The 25282-nt window shown below is 43.6% G+C and overlaps 1 protein-coding gene across 2 annotated transcripts in view; it reads left to right on the forward strand.

The window, feature by feature from the left end:
• Positions 1 to 7540: 7540 nt before the first annotated feature.
• Positions 7541 to 25282, forward strand: part of LOC139746939 (roundabout homolog 1-like) — a 28544-nt gene continuing 10802 nt past the window's right edge. Inside the window, exons 1-3 of one of the 2 annotated variants that reach the window (XM_071658627.1) lie at positions 7541 to 7640; positions 18714 to 18758; positions 21987 to 22174. In XM_071658627.1, the coding sequence (XP_071514728.1) occupies positions 18719 to 18758; positions 21987 to 22174 (228 nt within the window). In that variant the 5' untranslated portion in view covers positions 7541 to 7640; positions 18714 to 18718. Of the gene's footprint in view, positions 7641 to 11784; positions 12401 to 18713; positions 18759 to 21986; positions 22175 to 25282 lie in introns of those variants that run through there. The other variant, XM_071658626.1, reaches the window with a different exon arrangement.

The raw sequence follows: 25282 nt of genomic DNA on the forward strand, positions 1-25282 counted from the left end.
CCAGTGCCACAGTCGAGGTGTGTTGATTCCAGATGCTCAGTCATCGAGTCGTCTCCTCCTCGGCCGATAACACTTGGAATATCAAGGATCAGATACAGTGCAGCGTGTGCTCATGTGGGATGATAACTACATGGCAGCTTCTGTGTACATCCAGAACTGTTCATCAAGACGGGATGTTTGAACAAGTAGTTCTGCTTGAGAGTGTTTAAGATTGCTTCGCTTGAGATTATCGCCCAAGCACCAACTTGAGGAGGTCAGGTCATAACCCCAAGCCCCAGTTTGAGTCAGTCAGGTCCTAACCCAAGCACAAGTCTGAGTCAGACTCACCTCAGAATACCGTGTAAATATACTCAAGCATCTTATACCAACACTTCCTTACGAAAGACCACGAGTAATGGAGGCATAAACTTGCTGATGTAGCAACCACAGCGGAGAATAATTCAGGACGCGAAATCTCTTTTTGTCCTCTCTCTCTCTCTCTCTCTCTCTCTCTCTCTCTCTCTCTCTCTCTCTCTCTCTCTCTCTCTCTCTCTCTCTCTCTCTCTCTCTCTCGACGTCGAGGTACATCATCCACGCCTCATATATATATGTGTGATCTGACGCCGTGGCTGCTGGAACGGGTCTCGCCTCCCGATCGATTGTCTTTGCGACGGTGTCTTCTTTAGTTTTTCGTCCGTCGTCTATGTAATGCTGCACCTGAGGGTACTGTAACCTCGTCATGTATTCAGCAGATTCCATGAAAGCTCGCCTATAAGATGACAAATACATAACCATTTTTTTTTATATTTTCTTTGGTGTTATGATTATTGACAATGAGACGAGAAATTCTAGATGATTCAAAACACATCTTGTCCGTTTTTGAATCTTAAAGAGTCAGAGTAAACATATACACACACACGCACACACACACACACACACACACATATATATATATATATATATATATATATATATATATATATATATATATATATATATATATTCCTTTCACGTTTGCTGTAGGTATACAAAGCCGCGAATCTTGTTAAGGACGATTGAAAGCCTGGCGTCCATACCTGAGGCCTCATCCACTTTAAGTGAGGAGTGTTTACAGTGTTGGAGTTCCCTGCTGCTGCCCTGCAGGCTTGGAGGGAGGCAGATGTGTCAGCAGACTTCCTGTCGTGTTCACCGTGCTGAACCCCCATGCAGTCCCCTTCCAGTCATAGTGAACAAGATCTAGTAATGGTGGTTGTGATGATCTCGTGGATAATGAAACGACTTCGAACGCCGTCCCCCTGTGGTCCCCCTGTGGCCCCACTGTGGTTCCCCTGTGGTCCCCTTGTGGTCCCCCTGTGGTCCCCTTGTGGTCCCCTTAGAGGCTCTCACGGTGAACACCAACAAGACAAAGTAAACACAGGTTTGATGAAGCTGTTGTAGAATGGTGCCCAAGTGGCAGCTTCCACACACCTGGCATTTAGCTCAGTTATCTAGAACCGGCAGTGACTTTTGCGTTTCTCTTTGATGAAAAAAAAGAACCATAGACTGGATGAACACAATGAGAGAGAGAGAGAGAGAGAGAGAGAGAGAGAGAGAGAGAGAGAGAGAGAGAGAAGGTAGAGAGAGAACGAGAGATGTATATAAATCCAATACAGGGTTCATCCAGCCAGCGCATCCTGAATTACACCATCGCCTGTTGTAACGCCTGTAGTCACTGCCTCACTGTACCTTGCCTGCCTTACGTCACACGCGCCACCTCCTGACTGTAAGTTCCCCAGGTGGTTCATCACGGCACCCGAGGAACCACCTGGCTCTTCCTTCCTTTCTTGTCCTCACTCACAAGATGGATCACCACTCACGCCTTCCTTTACCCACAAAATACAATTTTCTCTAAATTTTTAGATAATGATGTAAACTAATTATAGTCTACAGGTAAGGAAGAGGACGTTGGTTTACCTTGAGAAGGTGTAGGTGGATGGAGGCGGCCAGACGAGCTGCCGTGGACTACACTCAGCCTGGCGGAGCGGTGAGGTCGGCCAGTATTACCACGGTTTACTTGCTCATAAAGACCTTGTGAAATACGAGGTCAGCCTTTTGGAGCAAGGTACAGCCGGGATTATCCAGATCCGGGGAGGGTCGGCACAAACAGCCACGAAGACGTGGCAGGGTGAGCCCGTCTCCAAGATAACCAAGAGGCGTAGCTGGGGTTCCTACGTGAGCTTTTATGGTTTAATGATAAAGTATGAAGCTGGAGGCTTCGGTCGGGCCGTGCTGGTGTGTTAGTTGTGAGGCAGCCAGGTAACTGCTGGTACAGTTATCATCTAAGGTTCGTTATGACATAACATCTGAGGAGTTGATTCTTCAACGATGCCTTCTCATGAGACGATGCTCGACGGAACGTGGACTTGAGGTCTCTATCATCGTGAGAGATTCGTTGAAGGCTCGTGACGTTGTAGTTCAAGGTGTGGCTCCCTGGTTGTTCTAGGCAGGTGTCGTGAGGGTTCATGAAGCAGAGCGAAGCAGGAACATGCCGACCGTGTGTAACTGTCGTTATCATGCCTTCACATTAACGAAAACGTGCGAGGGAAGATTATTGTTCTTATTGAAGAGCAATCCTTTAGACGAGGCTGAAGCTAACTGTTGACTGTTACACTCTGTCATGACTGTCACTCATGGTGCCAGGCGAGGTAAGTTGGGCACACAGTCATCACTTGGTACCATCATCCCCCCACCCACATACACCTTCTCCTCCTCTAACAACCTTCAGACATTTCGTCTTTAAGACTCTATCGTCACTCGAATCTGGAACTTAAAGTCTAACTCTTTACAGACGCAGCTTTTGACGCCTGTTCGAGGAGCTGAAAGGACTTAGGAAAAGCAGTTCTTCCGTTATGAATAATAAATGATTTACAACACTGACGCCTTTGTTCGCCATCATGTGCCGAGTCTATGACATATTCAGCAACACAACTACACAACACGAACAGTGTTGCTGTAGCTATGAAAGTATAACGTTGTCTTCAGTATTGTTTAATGTTTATCTTCGATGTTTGACGTTCACTGTTTGTACATATACTCATCCTTTTTTTCTCTTATCTAATATCTACTGTCATATAGATTTTTTTTTCATATCTGCAGACGACTGAGACTTCGAGATAAAATCCTTACTTGGCTCCTTCTTCTGATGCAACTTTTTGAAAGTGCTAATACAAGAGGAGAGGTTTATCAGCTCCCACCTCCAGCCCCCTGTGAGTCGTTCTCACAGAAATCACGTGGGTTGTCATCTTTCTCTCCACCTGACAGACATGTATTATTCATGAACCAAAATCGACTTTGGTCATGTCAGATTAGATAAGTCATCTACACATTTATGTATGAAACTCTGTAGTTTCATCTTGTGCGTATGTGTCTGTGTGTTTATGTCTGTGTGATGGTTAGAGAGGACGTGTCTCAGTGTTTGTAAGTGTGTATGTCTGTACACAAGCCTGGTCATGTATGTGTTTATGTTCTAATTTTTTTGTCTACATGTCTGCGTGTATTTGTTTGTGAGTTTATGAGTGTATCATTGTGTGTATATGTGTGTATGTTTTGTTATGTGTTCCTGCGTGTATATGTGAATCTGTACCTGTGTATCTGTATTTCCGACTGTCTCTGTTCCTGTCTGTCTGTCTGTCTGTCTGGTTCTCCTCGTGCAGACAGAGGCATGTGGTGATCTCACATGATCGCGTGAGGATATAAACATGACACTCGGAGTTACGTTGTCTGGCGGTAATCCTCTCGGTTCCCTTCCTTCATCACACGCCACACAGGAGCTACTATCGCCACAAACAATCGCTGTTGCTCCTCACTGGCTCGGCCTCGAGGCCACCACCGCTCATGTAAATGCTCATATGAAACCCTGCAGCGCTGGTGTGTGATTCCCTGTCTAGGAATAGCGGCTCAGAAGCTATCGCAAACTGCATGAATTTGGCTTTGCTTAAAAGCAATTTATTTCAAGGTCTCGAGGCTAACTACCGTAGCTTGCTGGCTCGAAGGTCTTGCTATTCGAAGGTCTTGCCATCAAAGGAATGTTTGGGTTATGGAGAGAGAGAGAGAGAGAGAGAGAGAGAGAGAGAGAGAGAGAGAGAGAGAGAGAGAGAGAGAGAGAGAGAGAGAGAGAGAGAGAGAATAGTAGTAGTAGTAGTAGTAGTAGTAGCAAGAAGGACAATGCCCATACGAAGCCAAAGGCATTTTTTCATCATCTTCATAACAAACTACAATCGAATCGTTCATAATAGACAAACTACATCACACACAACAAACGATAGACTGTAGCTTGGTCTTCACACAACATCCTAACTACTACATACCAAACAACATTGACATTACATGTGTAACTCATACTCCCACTATACAGAGACAGTCACGTATATACTCTGTATGCAAATCAAGTATACCATGAATAATGAGAATACTCATCTAATGCCTAATACAGAAGCATATCCTCTGCCCGGATCATACAGGGATCTACAGAGAGCCGGCAAGGCTGGGGTTAGTTCAACTGAGGATTGGAAGAGATAAGTCGCAACCTGTCCGTGAAGATGGTGTGGAGATGACGAGATAAGTAGAGAGACAAGAGGAGACATGAGGTGGTAATGTATGAGAGATGATTATCAGAGTGAGGCCAGGAATAATCAACTTCGTCTAGTGATTCGTAACGTTTCTGTTGATTGATTATCCAACCAATATTCTCCTCGACCTTAAGTAAGATAGAAATGTTTAGAATTATCTTTACGAATAAGATAATAGGAATATTTCTGGCGTGTGTTTTAAAGTAAGTCGGACCGGTCTTTTGCATGGTTCTTCAAGACAGAGTTACCATTTAACATGTTCAAATGTCACTTAGAGAACAGTCGTTCATCCTTCTGAACTTCGGTATTCCATAGTGAGTTTCGAACCCAGATACTCTTGTTATCTGTATACAATCAGTCTTGCTACAGACCTGGTGTATCTCTATCTGTTTCCCTCATTTTTTCCATTGTCCTTCATGGTAGATGTTCCCCAAAAAAGGTAAGCTGAAAACGCCTTTACGGTTTATACTATTTGTACACGGAAATGTGTCAAAATAATCACAAGTGAGACGTGAGCTTTAAAGAAGATGAAGAGCAAGAACAAGAAGAACAATCCAGCCCAGATGAACAATAAACAAAATTCACCTCACGAATCCAGACTCGTAAATAAGTCTTAAATGCTTACTCTGCTTGGCTGTGATCAGCTTGTATGACGCCAAACTTACCTTTAAATATTCACCCAAGAGAAAGTTTATTCTCCACTTCCTAACTCTGTTTTTCTAGTAACAGTTACAGAAGTTTGGGCCAAGTTACTTAGAGTTCGAGGGCAACAAGGTAACTTGTCTGTGTGAAAAGTTACTTTGTAAGACGTGTTTCTGTCTTCACTTGTTTATTAAACTGCCTTAACTCCAGCAGTCTCTTAAACTGCCTTAACGCCAGTAATCTGTCAAACCGACTTAGCCCTAGCAGAGCACTATACTGTCTTGGCTCCAGTGATATACTGAAGTGCTTCTGCCCCACCCATCCACCCAGGTACAGTATGAAAGCTCCCAACACCTTCCCCTACTCCTCTCATTACCCCTATTTCTTTACCCCACAACATTACCAACCCAAGAATATAAACACACGTCCACACATATGTATAAAGTAGAGTACTTTTTGGTCTTTACAGGATTATTATCGTATCTTCTGAAACCCCTTGGTAAACTCTCTGATTGATCCACACTATACGCTCCAAAAATCTCACCGCTGTGCTCCCACAAACCTACCACTGTACCTTTCAACACACACCGCTGTATCCCCGCAAATATCGAGGAATATAAGCTCAAAAATCCACCACTATATCCTCTAAGAATCCACGACTATACCCTGAAAAAATGATCATCATACGCACACAAAAAAACTCCATCATGCACATTAAGGCCCACTACTATCCCCTAAAAGACCCACCACTGTACCCAGCCCTCCCTCCAGAACCCACCACTGTACCTGGCCCTCCCGTCCTATCAGATGAGCCGTTGTGCCTGGGTAAAGAGCCAACACACTCAGTACAAGCAATAATGTAAATCAAGACAGAATTTGCCTGTTCCCGCGGGGCACAGTGGCCCTTCCCTAACAAGCTTATTGTCTCGATCCTGTAGCTAATATTTCCTGAAGAGTTCTTTACGCAATGGTAGAGCAACTCGACCAATACGACACCCCGAATAATCTCCATTTGATAAGTCTTCCATCGGTCGCCAATAAACCAATAATGTCTGAGGTATGGAAGAGAATTCTCATGTTTGTCTTTCCTATCTCAACTCCCTTCCTTTCTTCCCTTTCCCTTACCCTCTCCCTTCCTGGTAGTCTTACCCTCCCTTCCACATGATATGACTCACTTCTAGGGGAATCCCACACAGTAAAGGTCTTAAGCCTACACCATAGCGTCGAACCACGTCTCCATCTACTGATTAAATTGTACTGATCAACTACGTTGACACAGATGGTAGAGTATTCTACTTGTGTTGGTGTATTTCATATGCATATGTAGAGTAACAGACAAACATATACAAGAACACAGCGTGTGAGTGGAGTCCTACGAGTGTAAAACTCCTGTCGTATGAGGTACAAATAGGAACACACACACACACACACACACACACACACACGTACAAAGAAACAAATGATCGTACACATACTCTCATGCATGTGAAAATAAACATTCATATACCAAAATATCACTCAATTCCCAGGAATGGTTCAAGAAATGCGAAAACTTCATAACGAACTCACGAAGCAGACCAGCGAGGCAGACAATTGAACCCAAAACAAACCAGCGACTTTTCCCAATACGATTGCTGCAAAAATAAACAAACAAATAACTAAATCTTTCAATCAATGAACGGCAAGAATTGTGTGGAAAGTTTTCATAAGGAAATTATACCACGAATCTCTGAAGTAGTTTCTGTAATTATCACTAACAATTGCTTTCTTAATGTACACAAACTTCGAATTGCAGATGTGGTTCACTGGTTCGAGTTCCTGATTCCGCTCGGCTCATTCACATTCTCAACACTGCTTCTGAGTCTCCTCGTACCGTACTAATCCTGGAGATTCTATTCTCTTTCACTATCACAAACACCCTCTTTAGAACCCAGTGGTGCTCCGCTTCTTGAATTAATTTGTATTTTGTATTCATCTGATGAACGAATGATGAAAACCATCGAAAGAGTGAAGAAGAAAGATTCAGTCGCTCATTTCTGATGCTTCAAGGACTACAAAGTCACATTTATCGCTGACTATTGAACGTCAGTAAAGTGTTCTTACTGTCAGCTTCATGTCACTTCAGGAAACTTATATATATTTTTTCGTCCTGTAAAAAATATATTCGAAGTCGATTCAGCGAAATTGCTCTAACCTTTAGCGGTCGTACGAGACAAAACCCTCGCAGTTTTCTAGAATATACGACTGATGAGACTAGTTCGCTCAGAGATTCGAACGTGAGGATTGAAATGCTATGTCCACATATTGGATGACACAGTCTGGGTGTGTGTGTGTGTGTGTGTGTGTGTCCTGACGTATTATTTTGAAGTCTCGTCTTGCTGCAAGTCAGCGCCAGTGTTACCACTAGCTATGGTGAGTACTTGAACACTACCTGCTTTAAAATTGGTCGACGGGATCAGCACTCCTGCCATCTTTTCGAGTAATTCTATGCTGACTCACAGTTTCCACACCTCCATTCCTCTCTCTCTCTCTAACCCACTCCCTCTCTACCGTCTACCACCTAAAAAAAAAGAAATGTTTCATTGGAAGATTTCACAATTCTGCCGTAAGTTTCTGTTGCCATTAAGATAAAAGACTCGGTCCCTGGAGGACCCTCCGTCACCCTGGGCCCCCACTCGACACCCCCCCCCACCTCCACCTCCACCTCCAGCCCTCCGAATCATTTAGCGATATTGCTTTTGGGGCGTCGAAGTAAGTGTGCTTTATTGCACTAACATTGTGAAGCTAACGTTCCTTAAAGGTCCTGCAGCCACGAGTTAAGTGTTCTGTACTGCTGTTGGATTTTAGGATAGCTTCTGTACCGCTGGTGAGTTGCTGAAGTGACTTCCTTCAGATCTGCTTGAAACACTGAAGTTATAAGGAAGACCTAATGTCAGTTCATTCTTCTTATCTTGATGTTATCTTTCCACAGTTTATCTTTGCCACTTTTGTAGTCAGGAGGAGGATTAGTGAGTCATGCATATATGTGTTCAGGGTCATGCAGTATGTCGTGCATATATGTGTTCAGGGTCATGCAGTATGTCATGCATATATGTGTTCAGGGTCATGAAGTATGTCATGCATATATGTGTTCAGGGTCATGCAGTATGTCATACATATATGTGTTCAGGGTCATGCAGTATGTCATGCATATATGTGTTCAGGGTCATGCAGTATGTCGTGCATATGTGTTCAGGGTCATGCAGTATGTCGTGCATATATGTGTTCAGGGTCATGCAGTATGTCATGCATATATGTGTTCAGGGTCATGCAGTATGTCATACATATATGTGTTCAGGGTCATGCAGTATGTCATGCATATATGTGTTCAGGGTCATGCAGTATGTCATACATATATGTGTTCAGGGTCATGCAGTATGTCAAGCATATATGTGTTCAGGGTCATGCAGTATGTCATACATATATGTGTTCAGGGTCATGCAGTATGTCGTGCATATATGTGTTCAGGGTCATGCAGTATGTCATGCATATATGTGTTCAGGGTCATGCAGTATGTCGTACATATATGTGTTCAGGGTCATGCAGTATGTCGTGCATATATGTGTTCAGGGTCATGCAGTATGTCGTACATATTATCTCTTGGTTGACGAATTCAACACGTTGTTTACATTGTGGTTCAGACGACCTGCGCGTCGACGCTTCGTTCACTCCTGTGAATCGATGATTCGTTCACTCACTATTGTGGGTCGACCCTTCGTTCACTCACTCTTGTAGGTCAACGCTTCGTTCTCTCACTATTGTGGGTTGAAGCTCCGTTCGCTCACTCGTGAGGGTCGACGCTTCGTTCACTCACCCTCTGCCACACCTCTCGACGTTTCCAATTTTCTCCTCAAGTGTTATCCTCAAATTTTCTTCAGTAAGTTTCCTATACGACGACGTTTCTCAAGATAACAAAATTCTACATTGTGGGGGAATAATAAACTCCGATAAGGAGACCTGGTCACGCGAGACTTGCTAGCTTCGAACGGCCGAACTCGGCTCTTTCTTCACCCAAGCTCGATATCCCGTCAATAAGGGTAATTACACCTTTAATATCTTCACCGAAAGTGCCTAACAGTATGATTCTTCTCTTTTCAGTAATCATAACAGGATAATCCTTCTATACTTTTTTTTTTCACATTTCGCCACTGATATATGGCCTCCTCCTAACCTAGATTCTAAATGCTGTCTTAAACTTAGTCGCAGAATTATCTTTTAAAAGAATTGCGTCTTTAACGACTGAATATCCAGTTATGAACATCTGCAGGACGCAAGGGATATAAGATTAGATCTTTCGTAAACAAGCGGCAAGTTTACTTCCCTGTCACCACTACATTTTGGTATGAGTTGAGTCCATTAAAAACACGACCATGGGGAGGCTTGCTTTACCGTCCTCTCTGATGATATATATTGGTTAAGTCTTATCGTCTCGTGTTCAGAAACGTGTTTCCCATCCCGTCCATATATTATTCAAGCAAGTGCATAAAAGGTTGTGAAAATGATGGTACAATAAGATATACAACTTTAGGAAAATATTATATTAATGTTCAAGACTTCATCTTGTTCATAGACGTCAGATGCTGGAATATAAGCAGCAAAATTCAAACGGTTGTGGTTATAGCATCTTATGTATCCATCTATCAAAGTTAATGACTCTAATTTCTGTTGTATCCGTTCATCCACAAACATGACAATCTATCATTTCTTTACGTATTTCGTGATTGTCTTGAAGTTTTGGAAAGATACTTCGAAAAAGATTAGCTGTCTCCTGAACTACACATGACCACGTACGTACACATGACTACGTACGTACACATGACCACGTACTTACACATGACCACGTCATTACACATGACCACGTACATGTAGTTCACGTGATTCAATGTTGTTTGGAAAGAGTCGTACCGCACGACATCCGTCGACGTACGTCAGGGAACATCGTAGCTGGGATGTGCGTCAGGAAACACCCACACGACTTAACACCAAACTGTTGATTGATACCATTGCCAAGTTCTGTCATACCACATCCGATGACCATCATTTATATTAGGAAAAAAGTAATCATTTTGTGTTATATTCCCTGACGTGGCCAGCTTGCTGAGCGCTGCTGGAGAAGGAACTCCTAACACAGGAAGTAAGTAGAAAAGTAATAATTTGAGTCATATTTTCTGAGGGAAAGGAGTTGTCGAACAACAACTTAGATTAGACGGTATTTTCAAAGCGGAACGAGCTCTATGCAACCAAATCATGCCTTCATATTAGCCACACATCAAACACCCATCCTTAACCTAGCCTACTATTATCATAATCCAATTTTGTCGTCATTTAAGCATAATTAATCTTTAGTTCCATTTTACGTATGTCGCCCACAAGTTACCTTTATTGAAAAACTTTTCTCATCGGGCAAGACAGAAGCCAATGGCTTTCCCATTCCTTAGCTTCTTGATTATCTGAGTCTGACGGGAAAGTCTAAAGACTGATCATACATCTTTACTTCATGGTGGTTGAGGCTACGATGGGAATACACAAGAAATACAGAGGAATACAAATGAATACAAAGGAACTCCACTATCAACAGAAAGGACATTAAATGGCTTTGCTCTCGTATTTAATGTAATAAGATGCAAATACTTGGGTCATGTCAGTATGTCCCTGTGTGTGTGTGTGTGTGTGTGTGTGTGTGTGTGTGTGTGTGTGTGTGTACTGAAATACAAGGCAGCTTTTCTCTTTATGACGGCAACTTTAATGAGTTTCTGAAACTCTCAGGCCTCCACCTCCCAGGAATATCATAGCAAATGTGTTTCTTGTGCTTACATTAATTCATGAAGTTGAATGAGTAGCTTTAATTAGTATATCGTGAAGCAGAGGAAAAGAAAACGAAACGAAATTTAGTTGAATGATACACAGAACGAATATGACTTATGTTGTGTAGGTATTCGACACAAGCATAGTATGAAGGACCATAACTTCCCACTAGTATTTACACCCCTCAGGATACATCATCCCCTCCTCCACCATACCCAAGCAAACACCTGGGGGTGTAGCAAGTGTAGAAGTAACCCCTGTGGCACTGCACAAACACTTGGGGGTGTAGCAAGTGTAGAAGTAACCCCTGTGGCACTGCACAAACACTTGGGGGTATAGCAAGTGTAGAAGTAACCCCTGTGGCACTGCACAAACACTTGGGGGTATAGCAAGTGTAGAAGTAACCCCTGTGGCACTGCACAAACACTTGGGGGTATAGCAAGTGTAGAAGTAACCCCTGTGGCACTGCACAAACACTTGGGGGTGTAGCAGGTGTAGAAGTAACCCCTGTGGCACTGCACAAACACTTGGGGGTGTAGCAGGTGTAGGACCTTCCGTCTGTGGCGTTCCAGAAGCGTCTGGATGGTGTGCAAAGTACAGGAGAACAGGTGTAGTCATGATGGCTCGTGGTGACGGTGGTGCATTTTGCTCCAGACGAGAGGACGGGGGTGGGAGGGAGGGAGTGAGGGAGCAAGGGTGTGGGTAGAATAGTCCCTCGCCCGGCAGTGGGTCGCTGGCTCCGGTGCCGAGAACAGTTTTCCCCGCGCTCACACACACTTCCCCCTCTCCCTCCACTCACCTCCCACCCAGAGCCGAGACTCGGCCACGCGCTCACAGAACTCCTCACAGACAACAGAACCACGCACTGACAACTTCCTCAGTTGACTTTGATTGATTTGCTTGCCCTCTGGTTACGTACGAAGCTAACCTCAAGAATATTCTTTGTCAAGTGCTTGAAATAAAGGAAATCAGATATTATCGACTTTGAAAAGTGTCAAGCTGTCACTCCATTAATGCGTTGGAGGCATTTGTGGCTAAGCAAGGAATTGATCATACGAAGCGGAACAGCAGCCAGAAAGCACATAAAGAACAGTGTTGTTGAAATACCTTCAGTCCTGAGAGACAAACGAGCGAGTGAAGTGAACTGTGAATCTCTCTCTCTCTCTCTCCACCACCACCAGCGCCTTCTTCAGGAACACCTGAGGACGTTCCTGGACGTCGTGATGAGCATCTAGGTGACCCTGTATCACCATAACACAAGCAAACCACACCCACACCAGCGCGACACAGAAGACATTAGGTTAGCAACATCCAGCCTACCTTGGCTTGTAAGTACACTTCTGTTTATCTTTATCTTTTTATCTACGTATCTAACTATCTATCTGTCTATCTGGCTATGCATCTATCTATCTATCTATCTATCTTATCTATCTATCTATCTAACTACATATATATATATATATATATATATATATATATATATATATATATATATATATATATATATGTGTGTGTGTGTGTGTGTGTGTGTGTGTGTGTGTGTGTGTGTGTGTCTGTGTCTGTGTGTCTGTGTGTGTGTGTGTGCCTGTGTATCAGTGCTTCATCAAACAAAAGTTCCCACAAATCATGCAATGTATTCCGACACACTCCAGCAGACCTGTCAAGTTCCAGCCATGGCAGACGGGAAAAAATTGGTAAACGAATGTAAACACTGAACATGATTATGTTGGTCGAATCCCCCCGTAATTAGTGCTTGGCTTGTGGGATTATGTGTGTGTTCATTACAGACATGATTGGTAACACGTGGATACAGTTACTGTAACTGTAATGCCAAGTTGATGAATATGAATGCATGCTTATGTACGTTAATATTCATTAAGGGATAAAGCTTAGATAATGGGTTAGACGATTTTAACGGACATTGATTTATGATGCTTGAGTGTTTGTGAACCCGACTCGTGAAGGTGGAAAGGTTATAAGTGAAATGAAAAAAGAAAATGCCACATGCGTGCCGACCGAGGGATCATAACGACCAAGCCTTGTGTAGCTGATCCCCACACAGTAACTATGGGAAGAAGCAGCCACTCGTGAGCCGCGGGTCCGGGCGTTTTAAAGGCCTGCGACACAGGCAGACAGCTTAGAAAAACTGCTCGAGAGAATGTGGCATTTCGGCGAAGGGATGTGGGATGAGGAGAGGCGGTGGCAGGGAAGCTAACATTACTGACAGTGGCAACAATGGTAGTAACATTGTTACGAACACTACTCGAATAAGACTATAACTAATTAGTCTACTGAAGAGAAATGATTAGGAAAAGATTATGCTACAAAGGGATGGTTCAGCTGGTACTGACGTGCTTCACAGGTGATCTAATATGTGTTTAATTATCTATTTGTATAAAAAGAGGAGGAATTTCTACGCTCGTGGGGCCCTGTCTAGTGTGTGTGAGTATGTGTGTGTGTGTGTGTGTGTGTGTGTGTGTGTAGGCACACGTGACGGCAGGAAATTAATGACCGAGCGTACGTACCAGTGACTTGTGGTGTATAATAAGGTAGGATAAAGAACAGGCCTCCTGGGAGAGTGGGTCGTGTTCCCCGAAAGGGTGGACTAGCGCTTGGTCGAAGGTTCTGAGTATACAGTTGAGATACGAGTTCATTAAGTGTTCCACTTTCCTTCCCTGGTTTACCAGCCGTGTTGTGCATGTGTCTCTACGGCGTCACACTAGAGACAAACCTCACTCCAGCGAATTTCATGTGATTGTTTTGGTGACTTACATGTCTGCCTTCCTGCTCGCCAGCATCATCGGCTGGTGACAGACCTCCGAGACCGCAGACTAATGGCCTGTACTGCCACTAGATTCTCTTTCCCTGTCGAAGGAAAGGTCAGGGTGCAAGCACTTGCATGAACACGGCTTTGAGAGTCGAGGCTTTGGGAAGTACTGAAGAGGATATTCCAGTATGGAAAGGTTCAGTCTAGCTTCCTGACGCGTGTTGGATCCGACCCATAAGGGTTAGACGTGGAAGGTGATCCTTGAGGAATTATATTGCTCCTCCTAACATACTCTCTAACATTGGGAAGCTGTTAGGAGTCCTTCGTGACACATGTGGCCAAAGACACCGCCATTAACGTGGGCACTGGCGCCTCCTGACCTCTTTCAGTCATCCAGAACGAAATAGTTGAACGAATCAGATTGCCTGGTCACTCACCCTTCTCCACTTTCACTCATTTTCATTCGCGAGTGATTATCTATCGAAGAAAGTCATTTTTTTTGTAAAATCGTCTTAGATATACTGAGAGTGATAGATAGATACATGGGTATTAGATGAACAATTTACATACGTAGTTGTAGTATATCGTAGTGATTTAGTTAGCCTTAAGACCTACCACATCACTGAGCACAGACAGGGTTCGACGACTGGATCGGGAGGCCAGAGTGGTCGATAAACGAGACAACATGAGTTCACTACTCTGGCTTGGTAATAGACAAATGATAATCACACACACACACACACACACACACACACACACACACACACACACACGTAGCTACGTAATAAAACCTGAATCTCCAAGATTAAAACCGTGGAGAAACTCATTATGATGACTGATCATCACTTTGATATCATTCTGGGAATGAATTACGTTGCAAAATAGATAGAAAATGAGCTTGGCAGACGCAATGATCAGAACTGGTGTTGAAATTTAAACTCAGAATTTAATAATATATCTCATTTTCTCCCACTTAAACTGGGCTACCCACTTGAAGCCGGAACCGCCCGACCCCCCCACTAGTTAAGGTGGTGTGGGGGGGGGGTCTCCCGAGGGATAACTGGGGTCGGTTCTCAGGTCAAACAAGGTCAACATGTAATTGTCTCGTTGTATCGCTAGCATCGTCCATATCCTGGTCCTCTGTAGTGGTCCTGACGTTGCTGGATGGCTTTTTTTCGTGGGTCACACACACACACACACACACACACACACACACACACACACACACACACACACAGAGCTAAACCTTACATAACACGTCATTTCTGTCGGTGAACTTCTCCCCTGAGATGGGGGATCGCTCGCTCGCTCTTGGACTTGAAGTGATAAATTCACCTTCGCTTCCGTTATCATGATTCATGGACAGCACCTCCCGCTGGTGCCGCATGCGGCCTGAGCTGAGAGATGATCATAACCGATACAGTGAGCCACTTCCGACGGCATCATAAGATCACAACAGCTTATAGGAAGTTTGGTTATATTTCTCACAACTGTGTTTGTTGTACAAGATGAATGAAACCTCACAGCGGTACAGAGGCTGTACCACACCGGGCATACGTTACAGGATTTGCCAGAGCCGCTGTAACTTGCTGTAAGATATTCTGCCTCTCTAGCATCATGACTCCTTCTCTCCTCCTCGCTTTACCTAAAACAATTTTGTCTTTACAGAATCTTTACTGACCTTCAGCCTTTCCAAATTTCCATTCCCAAATGCCTCGCAAAGGTTACGTACTGATTAATGATTTCATTTCAGTTATTTGTAAGTTTTTTTTTATCTTTTACGAGAAGAATGGCTTTGATTCATTGTACATTCATCACATTTTTCTAAGACATTAGTGCGACGGTATAGTCCCGCGCTGAGCACCGCACACCATCTTCTGTAGGAAGGTAAATGGACGGTCACCCGTCAGGAGATGTTCGGAATAAACTGTGGCACATTTTTTTTCTGTGGTTGATACAATGTCTGGCTCTCTGTTGTCTGGTTAATGTGGATATTGTGGTCAGCGTTGATACCTATGAATCAGCGGACCCTCGCTCGAATCTGCGTTCTGCCTGTCGTTTACCGACCGAAACTTTTAGAGGAATTAGATGACTGTGTGGCGTAATGCCCTCTCTCTCTCTCTCTCTCTCTCTCTCTCTCTCTCTCTCTCTCTCTCTCTCTCTCTCTCTCTCTCTCTCTCTCTCTCTCTCAGACTACATAAGCGCCTGCATTCATGTATGTTAATGCGTACATGTGAATGCCAATTATTTTCAGTGTCATAATGATGTCAAGGGAAATTAAATAACGTTACATTAGCTGGTGTCGTGGGTCAGTGTGGGCTGGGTGTGCTGTAGTATGCAAATAATGCTGTGTCTCTCGCTAATTAGTATGCAAACCTCCTACACACAATGGCTTGCTGAATATGCCAGTTAAGAAAATGAACGTGAATGTCAACAGCTGGTGGAATTAGCTGCACATGCTAGAGAGAACAGAGTTGGTCATAAAAGGGAGGGGAATTTTGAGTCTAGGGCGCGTGCACACACAGACACACTCACACTCACACTCACACACACACTCACACTCACACACACACACACTCACACACACACACACTACAAACTCCCTTCCTCCAAGACCATCGCTCTAAACATCAACCCTTCAAACTACCACACATAAGTTATGACTAGATTATATGGTAATGTGATATTAGCAATTGTAATTATGATAATTAGTCAGTATAGGGAGGCCAATATAGGCCGCCATGTTACATCGTGCAGCCTTCTACACACAGTGGCAATAATATATATATACATATATATATATATATATATATATATATATATATATATATATATATATATATATATATATATATATATATATACACACCAAAGACTCGAACCGTTGTGCTCAAGAACCCTAGTCACGTATATCCACTCTCACTGAGAACAGGCTGTACAAAAGGGGAAAAGGGAGAGAGAGAGAGAGAGAGAGAGAGAGAGAGAGAGAGAGAGAGAGAGAGAGAGAGAGAGAGAGAGAGAGATCCACAGGAAATTTTTGAGTGAGAAAAAAAAATAAAAGAAGTTCTTTTTCAAACAATGCACAGGTCATACCTGTTTGGAAAATCATGTCATTCATAATGCGAGATTAGAAGGTAGTATATATAGAGAGACATGGATATAAGGAGCAGAGAATAAGGAGGAGACACATGATGATTATAGTACCAGAACGTAGCATTTAGATGCCAGAGTGTTGTGAGAAACATGTGTTGTACCCCAATTTCAATGCTGGTTTGATCGTTGAAGATGATTAGCTGACCGTATGCTGCTAATGAATAGTGTAAGGTATATTTCACTATATCGGTGTTGTAAGTAAAGGTTTTTCATACCGGATACTGACCAAAAATTTCTATGTAACGCCGACGGGTTTATATGACAACCATATACACAGCGGAAGTGTATGTGGTCTTCGTATTACCTCATCACCTGAGGAAGAAGAAAGTGTTAAGAGGTTTCTCTGTATGATGGATGATGTCGTCTGGAGGAAACCGACCTTAATGAACTCCCTGGTAGTTGATAAGCCTAAAGGTCAAACAACCAGCCAACGAGCCATCACGGGAGATAACATTGTTGGCGACACTGGTGTGTACAGGGGATATTATTTCTACCGTTAGTAATGCTGCTAACTCTCTCTCTCTCTCTCTCTCTCTCTCTCTCTCTCTCTCTCTCTCTCTCTCTCTCTCTCTCTCTCTCTCTCTCTCGGCTACGGGCCCTACAGTCCATCCAGCCTTAATGGGTGATTACATCTGCGCCACAAATTCCAAATTCATGTTGTCCGTAATTCCAAAGCACCTCTCCCCCCTCGCCCCAGCTCCACCATCAGCCACCACCCACACCAAATGTTCTCACTGCCTCACGTAAATATGTGGAAGCAAGATAATGTTAGTCTGTCACTCTGTATCTTACTGTTGTGGTTCTAGATAACGACTGTTCTTACATAACATTGTTCTTCAGTTAAGAACTGGAGTCATCAACATTGTAGTAGAGTGAGTTGATGAATTATACAAATTTGGCAATACATGTTCTATCAACCCGCCCCCCCCCCCCCCCCGGTGAACAACGAAATAGTCATATGCTTAAAGAACAAAGTCACAAAAATCAAATTCAAATTCAAACTCTCGTCCTAAATGGTGGATTAGATGCCTGATTTACCCAGCCCGGAGTTCTGTGTGTATGTGTGTGTGTGTGTGTGTGTGTGTGTGTGTGTGTGTGTGAAGGTCAGTGCAGGTAAATGTTAGGGTTGTGGTATGCAGGAGAGAGAGAGAGAGAGAGAGAGAGAGAGAGAGAGAGAGAGAGAGAGAGAGAGAGAGAGAGAGAGGAGCAGTGTTGCTGAATGGCCGATTATAAATCTCAGTGTTGGTAATGCTGGTGGCTAACTGCCCATTACCCCAAACGGAACAACCCTTACCTTGGTGGGGGGGCTGGCGTGGTCTGTGCGTATACCGCGCAATTAACCCAATTTCCTGACCTAAGTTCGACTCTCCGTGTGTAATAAGCTCGTTACAACACAAGTCACTGGAAGGTTTGTGATAATTAAACCACTAAAACTCGATCGCCAGTTTTTGATGTTATTGCACAACGGTCAGTATAACAAAGTTAGGGTTGGGTCCTCTTCCTCAGCCACACTGTGTGTGTGTGTGTGTGTGTGTGTGTGTGTGTGTGCTTATTTATTATTCTCATAAATTCATTAGATAACTTATGTCTCACATGACCACACGGACCACTGTATATTTCACATGACCTCACTAACCAGCATGTATTCTTACATGACCACACAGACCACTGTATATTTCACATGACCTCACTAACCAGCATGTATTCATTTTTCCTTGCAGCGACAATGGATTATGCAGGGAGGCTGTTGTGCATCACCGGCTTGGGTGAGTAATTTGAGGTCATTCATCTTAATGCACAGGTCACCACCCTACCAGGAAAGGTCAGGACGCTGCCTCACGTCAGGTGACTGTGTTGAATGAGACCAGATCAGGTTATGGTGATAGGTCATGTCTCACAACATATCAGGTCATGGTTTTAGGGTCAGGTCATGTATATGTCATAGAAGATCAGGTCATCTTGCTAGTTTCAGGTGACAGTGTCAGGGGTCATCAGTTCTACGTCAGTTCCCAGGGTCAGGTCAGAGGAGCACTACAAGGTTGTTGATATAAAGTTAACAATGCACCTGTGGTAAGGGCTGTTATTGTACAGGACCTGATAATACTCCACAAGTTTGAGTATTATACAAATCAGGTATACTCCTGAGTGGCACAATACAAGGGAAGTATACTCCAGGGTGGAACAGTACAAGGGAAGTATACTCCGGGATGGAACAGTACAAGGGAAGTATACTCCAGGGTGGAACAGTACAAGGGAAGTATACTCCGGGGTGGAACAGTACAAGGGAAGTATACTCCGGGGTGGAACAGTACAAGGGAAGTATACTCCGGGGTGCCACAGTACAAGGGAAGTATACTCCGGGGTGGCAGTATACACAGCAGGTATACGCCAGGTCTAAGACGGACCTGCAGGCTGAGTGCAATGCTAATTTATGAGTGGCAGAGCCTGTGTATTCCTGACGCTTCCGGACGAACACGACCAACGAGATTAGTCGTCTGCAAATGGAACCACAGAGGTGCTTGTAACGGTCGTAATGTTGTTACAAGAGGCAAAATGTTGCTTGTGATAGTTGTGAGGTTGTTAGTATAGCCACATTGCTGCCTGTAGTTGTGGTGGTGTCATAGTAGCCCATCCTTTCTATAAGAACCTTCAGAGAGGATCTAAACCTCTGTGTTCAGCAGTGAATTAGAGCAGAGGTTGAAGGAAAAGACTTTGATCCACTGTAAGTAGTGTTAGATCTCCTTCCATCGCATCAGGTATGATGTAAGCCAGATATTTCATTTGTAACTTCATACAATACTGACCTATAGCGCTCTCTTACTAGATTATTCTCAAAGACCTCGTCCAATTGCATCAGGTACAGTATAGTCCAGATATTTTCTTTCTAACTTTCCCAGATATATTGAGCCATAAAAGTTTTCTTACTAGATTATGCTCAGAGAGCTTTACCAAATGCTTCCAAAGTTACACAGCTTATGCAAAGACCAATGACGTCTGGTGGAAGCCTGCCAGATCTCTCCTTGCCTTACAGCACCTCTCGAAGGAGGTTATCTTCTTACTTTCTTCTATCATATGTTATTCTGATTACATTCTTCCACATTTTTGCTCTAAAGTTATGACGACGCTGAAACACAACCTCAGTCCCAGAACAGCCTCCTTAATCTCTCTCTCTCTCTCTCTCTCTCTCTCTCTCTCTCTCTCTCTCTCTCTCTCTCTCTCTCTCTCTCTCTCTCTCTCTCTCTCCCTTGTGGTTATGGTAGTACAGGGGGAGGAGCCCTTATGCTCAGGGCTGCTGTTACTGATGAATATAACATAACCCAGCCATCCCTATGATAACCTAGCCACCCTATGATAACCCAGCCACCCCTATGATAGCCCAGCCAACCATATGATATCTTTTTTAATAACATGTTGTATATTGGATTGTGTTTTTCGCCATATTGTAGAAGATATATGATGTTCAAGGGTTTAAATTCCCTCAGGTACAATATATGATCAGCGACCTAAGCTGCAACAAAGGACAAATTTGTAAACATGTTTTGCCCCCGGTGTCGATACATATCCCCGTAATGTGTCGCGATTTAATTATTTTCGACAAATTTGGGTAAATTCGTTAATTTAGACGAAAGTTATATCCCACGTGAGTTAATGACTTTGATAATGATCCTGGATATTGCTGTGTGTTGGGGGGGGGGGGAAGAGAGAGAGAGAGAGAGAGAGAGAGAGAGAGAGAGAGAGAGAGAGAGAGAGAGAGAGAGAGAGAGAGAGAGAGATCCGAATAAGTTTGTTTAGAACAAGAGAGAGAGAGAGAAACTCAAGGAATAACTTTCACGTTATGAACTCCTGTTATCATATATTAACACACACACACACACACACACACACACACACACACACACACACCTTCCATAAAACATGGCAGTGAAGAAATAAATGTCTTAGAAAAACTCACACAGAGACAGTCAGTCCTTCCCGTGTTTATTCCCACGGATGAGAATATTCTGAATATTTTACAAACATCAGAATATACGTCCCTCATGAGGCTAGCCCAGTCCATGAGTCAGAAGGTATTCCTTTATATGTAGGATTATACAAGAAGAAGCCAAGCCATCCCTCACATGCATTATAGACGAAAATCCTAAGATATCACGTGGTGACTGGGTATTCTGTCATGCCAATTAAATATTTTCGCTTGTCATGCTCTGATGAAGGACCCTTCGGTAATTACTTGATGTTAATGACTGTGTAAATCAAAGCTATGATTAACATCCCGTGTGTAAACGTACAAGGCTCAGATCTGACACTTGCAATTTACAGAGTGTAAATTTCGTGTGTCTTTTGACACGTAGAAATGCCTGTTATAATCCTCCACTTTAGATTTAGACGAGTAGATGATGAAGTGATTGAGATCATTGTAAACGCTTTTCTCATAAAGTGCGCTTTACTAATGTTCATTGTGAGGTAAGGCAGTGCAAGTCGTCAACACCCTCACAAGCGATGAGTTATGAGGGAGGAGGTCGAGTTAAGGTGACCTCACGGGCTAACGATAGTAGTTACGGACTGTACGTACGGTGTATCATAAGTGGATCTGCCATAAGGTAACGAGTTATCGCCTTTTGGTTGTTTACTACTGCTTGGTAAAAGGGATTCTGGCCCTTACAGCAGATGAAGCCATGATAGATGTGTTGAACGATAGCTAATAACACGATTTCTATCGTTTTCTATAAAGATATCAATCATAAGGTTATCTTTCATGTGGTTTTCAGATAGATACCGAGCCCCCAGGTCTCCCATCGTGGTTTTTAAAGATACCAGAGGTACTAGTCTCCAGGTTTTCTTGTGTGGTTTCTAAATATATTGATCATCAGGTTTTCTGTTGAGGTTTTTGAAGGTATCAGACATAGCAGCTCCTCAGATTGCTCGTTAGGGATTGTTTCTGTGTAACTGCTCGTTCCACGACCTCTCATTGTCAGTTTTCTCCTCCTGTCCTGCAGTGTGTGCGGCTGGGGGGTTCGCCCCCAGCATCGAGGGTCCTCCAGCCACGTCGGAGTCGCCTCCCATCACGACCGTCAACGCCGTGCTCCTCCCTACCTTCCTGGGTCGTCGCAACGCCACTGTGGTCGTCCACGCCGGCGACACAGCAGCCCTGGCCTGCCACGTGCTCAGGCTGGGCGATAAGACGGTAGGTGAACCACCACGACCACCACCACGACCACCACCACAGGACAACAACCTCACCACGACCACCACGACCACCACGACCACACGACCACCACGACCACCACGACCACCACACGACCACCACCACGACCACCACGACCACACGACCACCACCACGACCACCACGACCACACGACCACCACGACCACCACCACCACCACACGACCACCACCACGACCACCACACGACCAACCCCACCACGACCAGACAACAACCTCACCACGACCACACGACCACCACCACGACCACACGACCACCACCACGACCACCACCTACTCTACCACACCCAGAACGTCATGAACATAAACACCAGAGAGGCCAGTATTGCCACCACCCATGACAAATGTCATAGTCATGACACATATTGACACATGACAGTGTCATGGACTCGCTGTATCTTAATCATTTTTCTTAATTTCTTACAACAGAATCATTGAAGTTCGTGAATAGTATCGGAAAGGTCATGTTGATTCAGTTATTGAACTGTAGAATTGTATTTCTCTTGAATGAAAGTCTAGCTTATGCTCGCTATCAAGGTGTAATATACACATGAATGGGAACGTATCATCTGGTGTATACCAATGACAGCGAACGCGTTTCAGAGGTTATGAGAGAAAGTATTACAGTCAGCTGGTGGGATCGATAGCCACACTGTTTAATGGCTGTCAGTTTTGATTGTTGGCAATATATTGCCAGTGTATACAGCTAATAACAGCTCTTTACCCTAGTGATAAGAGGCCGTAAGGTTTTATGATAAAGGAACGAGAGTATCCCTCAAAATGAGGTCATTTGATAGTTGTGTTGTTAGATCAAACTAAAGGCCATAGAGTCTACAGATATGAACTTCTAGTTACATACTCAGTGTCTGAATGAAGTGTGCATATAACTGTGGAAATATACGTAAATTTGTATATTATAGTGTGTGTGTGTGTGTGTGTGTGTGTGTGTGTGTGTGTGTGTGTGTGTGTGTACGGTGTACCATATCTTCCAAAAAAAAAAAACTGCATCAAGAACACATCGTCCAACATATCCCCACACTTGTTCCCAAGTAATTTCAAACAACTCTTAGCTCCACTTTCAACATATTCTTCAATGTTTCTTCACAAAACACAACATTCACTGCAACAATATAAAGTTACATTTCTTCTTTGGCAACAGTTTTTTTTTTTTTTCTGTCTGGATTCACATGTTTCCCTCTGTCCTCAAAGTCGTTCCAACATTTTTTTTTCCTACGTCATAAACCACCATGTTTCCTTAGAATTATTCCTCTTGTCTTTTCTCCCAAAACAGACACGTTTCCTCAGATTTATTCCGCTGATTTTTTTTTCTCCTTCGTTAGCCACAATATTTCCTCATATTTCTTCTATTTCTCCTTGGGTTTCCATCATCTCGAGCTGTCATATTCTTCAGAAACCATAATAAAAGAAATTCCCTCGCCAACTTGTACGAAAAAAGGGTAATGGAGAATTTACATAAGATTGATAAATGGCTGGCCAAAAGGAAACAAATATTCGTTATTTTCTTATAAGTTATGAAACTGGATACATTATTGCTCTGGTCACGACCAACCCACCCCCACTCACCCCAGGGTGGAGATATGAGCAAGAGGCTGTGTTTTGAACCAAACAAACACTGAACCATGAACCAGACACTGAACCATGAACCAGACACTGAGTCATGAACCAGACACTGAACCATGAACCAGACACTGAACCATGAACCAGACACTGAGTCATGAACCAGACATGGAGACATCACCAAGACACTCATGAATTCTTTTGATGCTTTTCTTTTTCTTTTACAAAAAGTGTCTCAGAGAAAACAATTGTTTTGTTAATTTGCATATCAGCCTCCAACATCACTGCCACCAAGTGAAGCTTCTCTTCACAGTCTATTCTCCTAAACTTTAACATCTATTATCATCAAGTTTCCTCAGAGAGATAAGATGAATGCTATTCTAAATATTCATGAATAATATATTGAATGTAATATATTCATGAATATTGTATCTGATGTAATGATTCAGAATGTAAGACCGAAATTAGTGATTTTAGTGAGGTTATCTGTATGTTTCTATGCGTCGATGGGGCCACAAATGTTTTAAGACACTCAGTTGTCATAATCCTGTAATTCAATCGACGAAAAACTGTTGAAATTTTATTTTTGGTCGGGAAGGATGAAAAAAAAGGGGGGGGGGAGACGATAGTCTTTAGTCTGGTGTGGGGTGGGGTCGGGTGGGTCCATAGTGTCTGGAGAAAGAACAGGTGTGGGTCTTTGTGGGGAGGGAGTCAGAAGGTCTATATGGTCGGATGAAAAAGTTGAGGACGAGAGTCCACCACATACACCACAGGACTCATCACGGACCCCAGGGTCCACCACGAACACCACACGACTCACCACGGACCCCAGAGTCCATCACGGACACCACAAGACTCACCACGAACCCCAGAGTCCACCACGAACACCACACCACTCATCACGAACCCCAGAGTCCACCACGAACACCACACGACTCATCACGAACCCCAGAGTCCATCACGGACACCACACCACTCATCACGAACCCCAGAGTCCATCATGGATACCACACCACTCACCACGGACCCCAGAGTCCATCATGGATACCACACCACTCACCACGGACCCCAGAGTCCATCATGGATACCACACCACTCACCACGGACCCGAGAACAGTTCAGGTCAAGTCTGACCAATACCACAGGCGGACGAAATTGCTACCGTGTGACCTAAATAAATCAGAATGTATCCTCACAATCGGAGGATTTATGTCAACGCAGGACAACAACAAAAATCTTCGCGTGTAGCGACATTGTGAACACCGTAATTACCCAAAGAATGTACAGTGAACAGGTGGATGTTGTACACTTCTGGGTCATGTTGACACGTGATTTAAATCCGTGAGACATATATTGCCTGGTTTTATCATTCTGGCGCTTCTTAATGGTCTACTGCTTGCTTAAAGTTAGCAATTCTTCTGTGGTAGAAAATCTTGAGTGTTGTCACGCCTGCTTGTTAAGGGACTTGTGAAAATACAACTGTCTCTGCTCGC

This window comes from Panulirus ornatus, chromosome 66 (genome assembly GCF_036320965.1).
Source record: "Panulirus ornatus isolate Po-2019 chromosome 66, ASM3632096v1, whole genome shotgun sequence".
NCBI classification, from domain to species: Eukaryota; Metazoa; Arthropoda; class Malacostraca; order Decapoda; family Palinuridae; genus Panulirus; species Panulirus ornatus.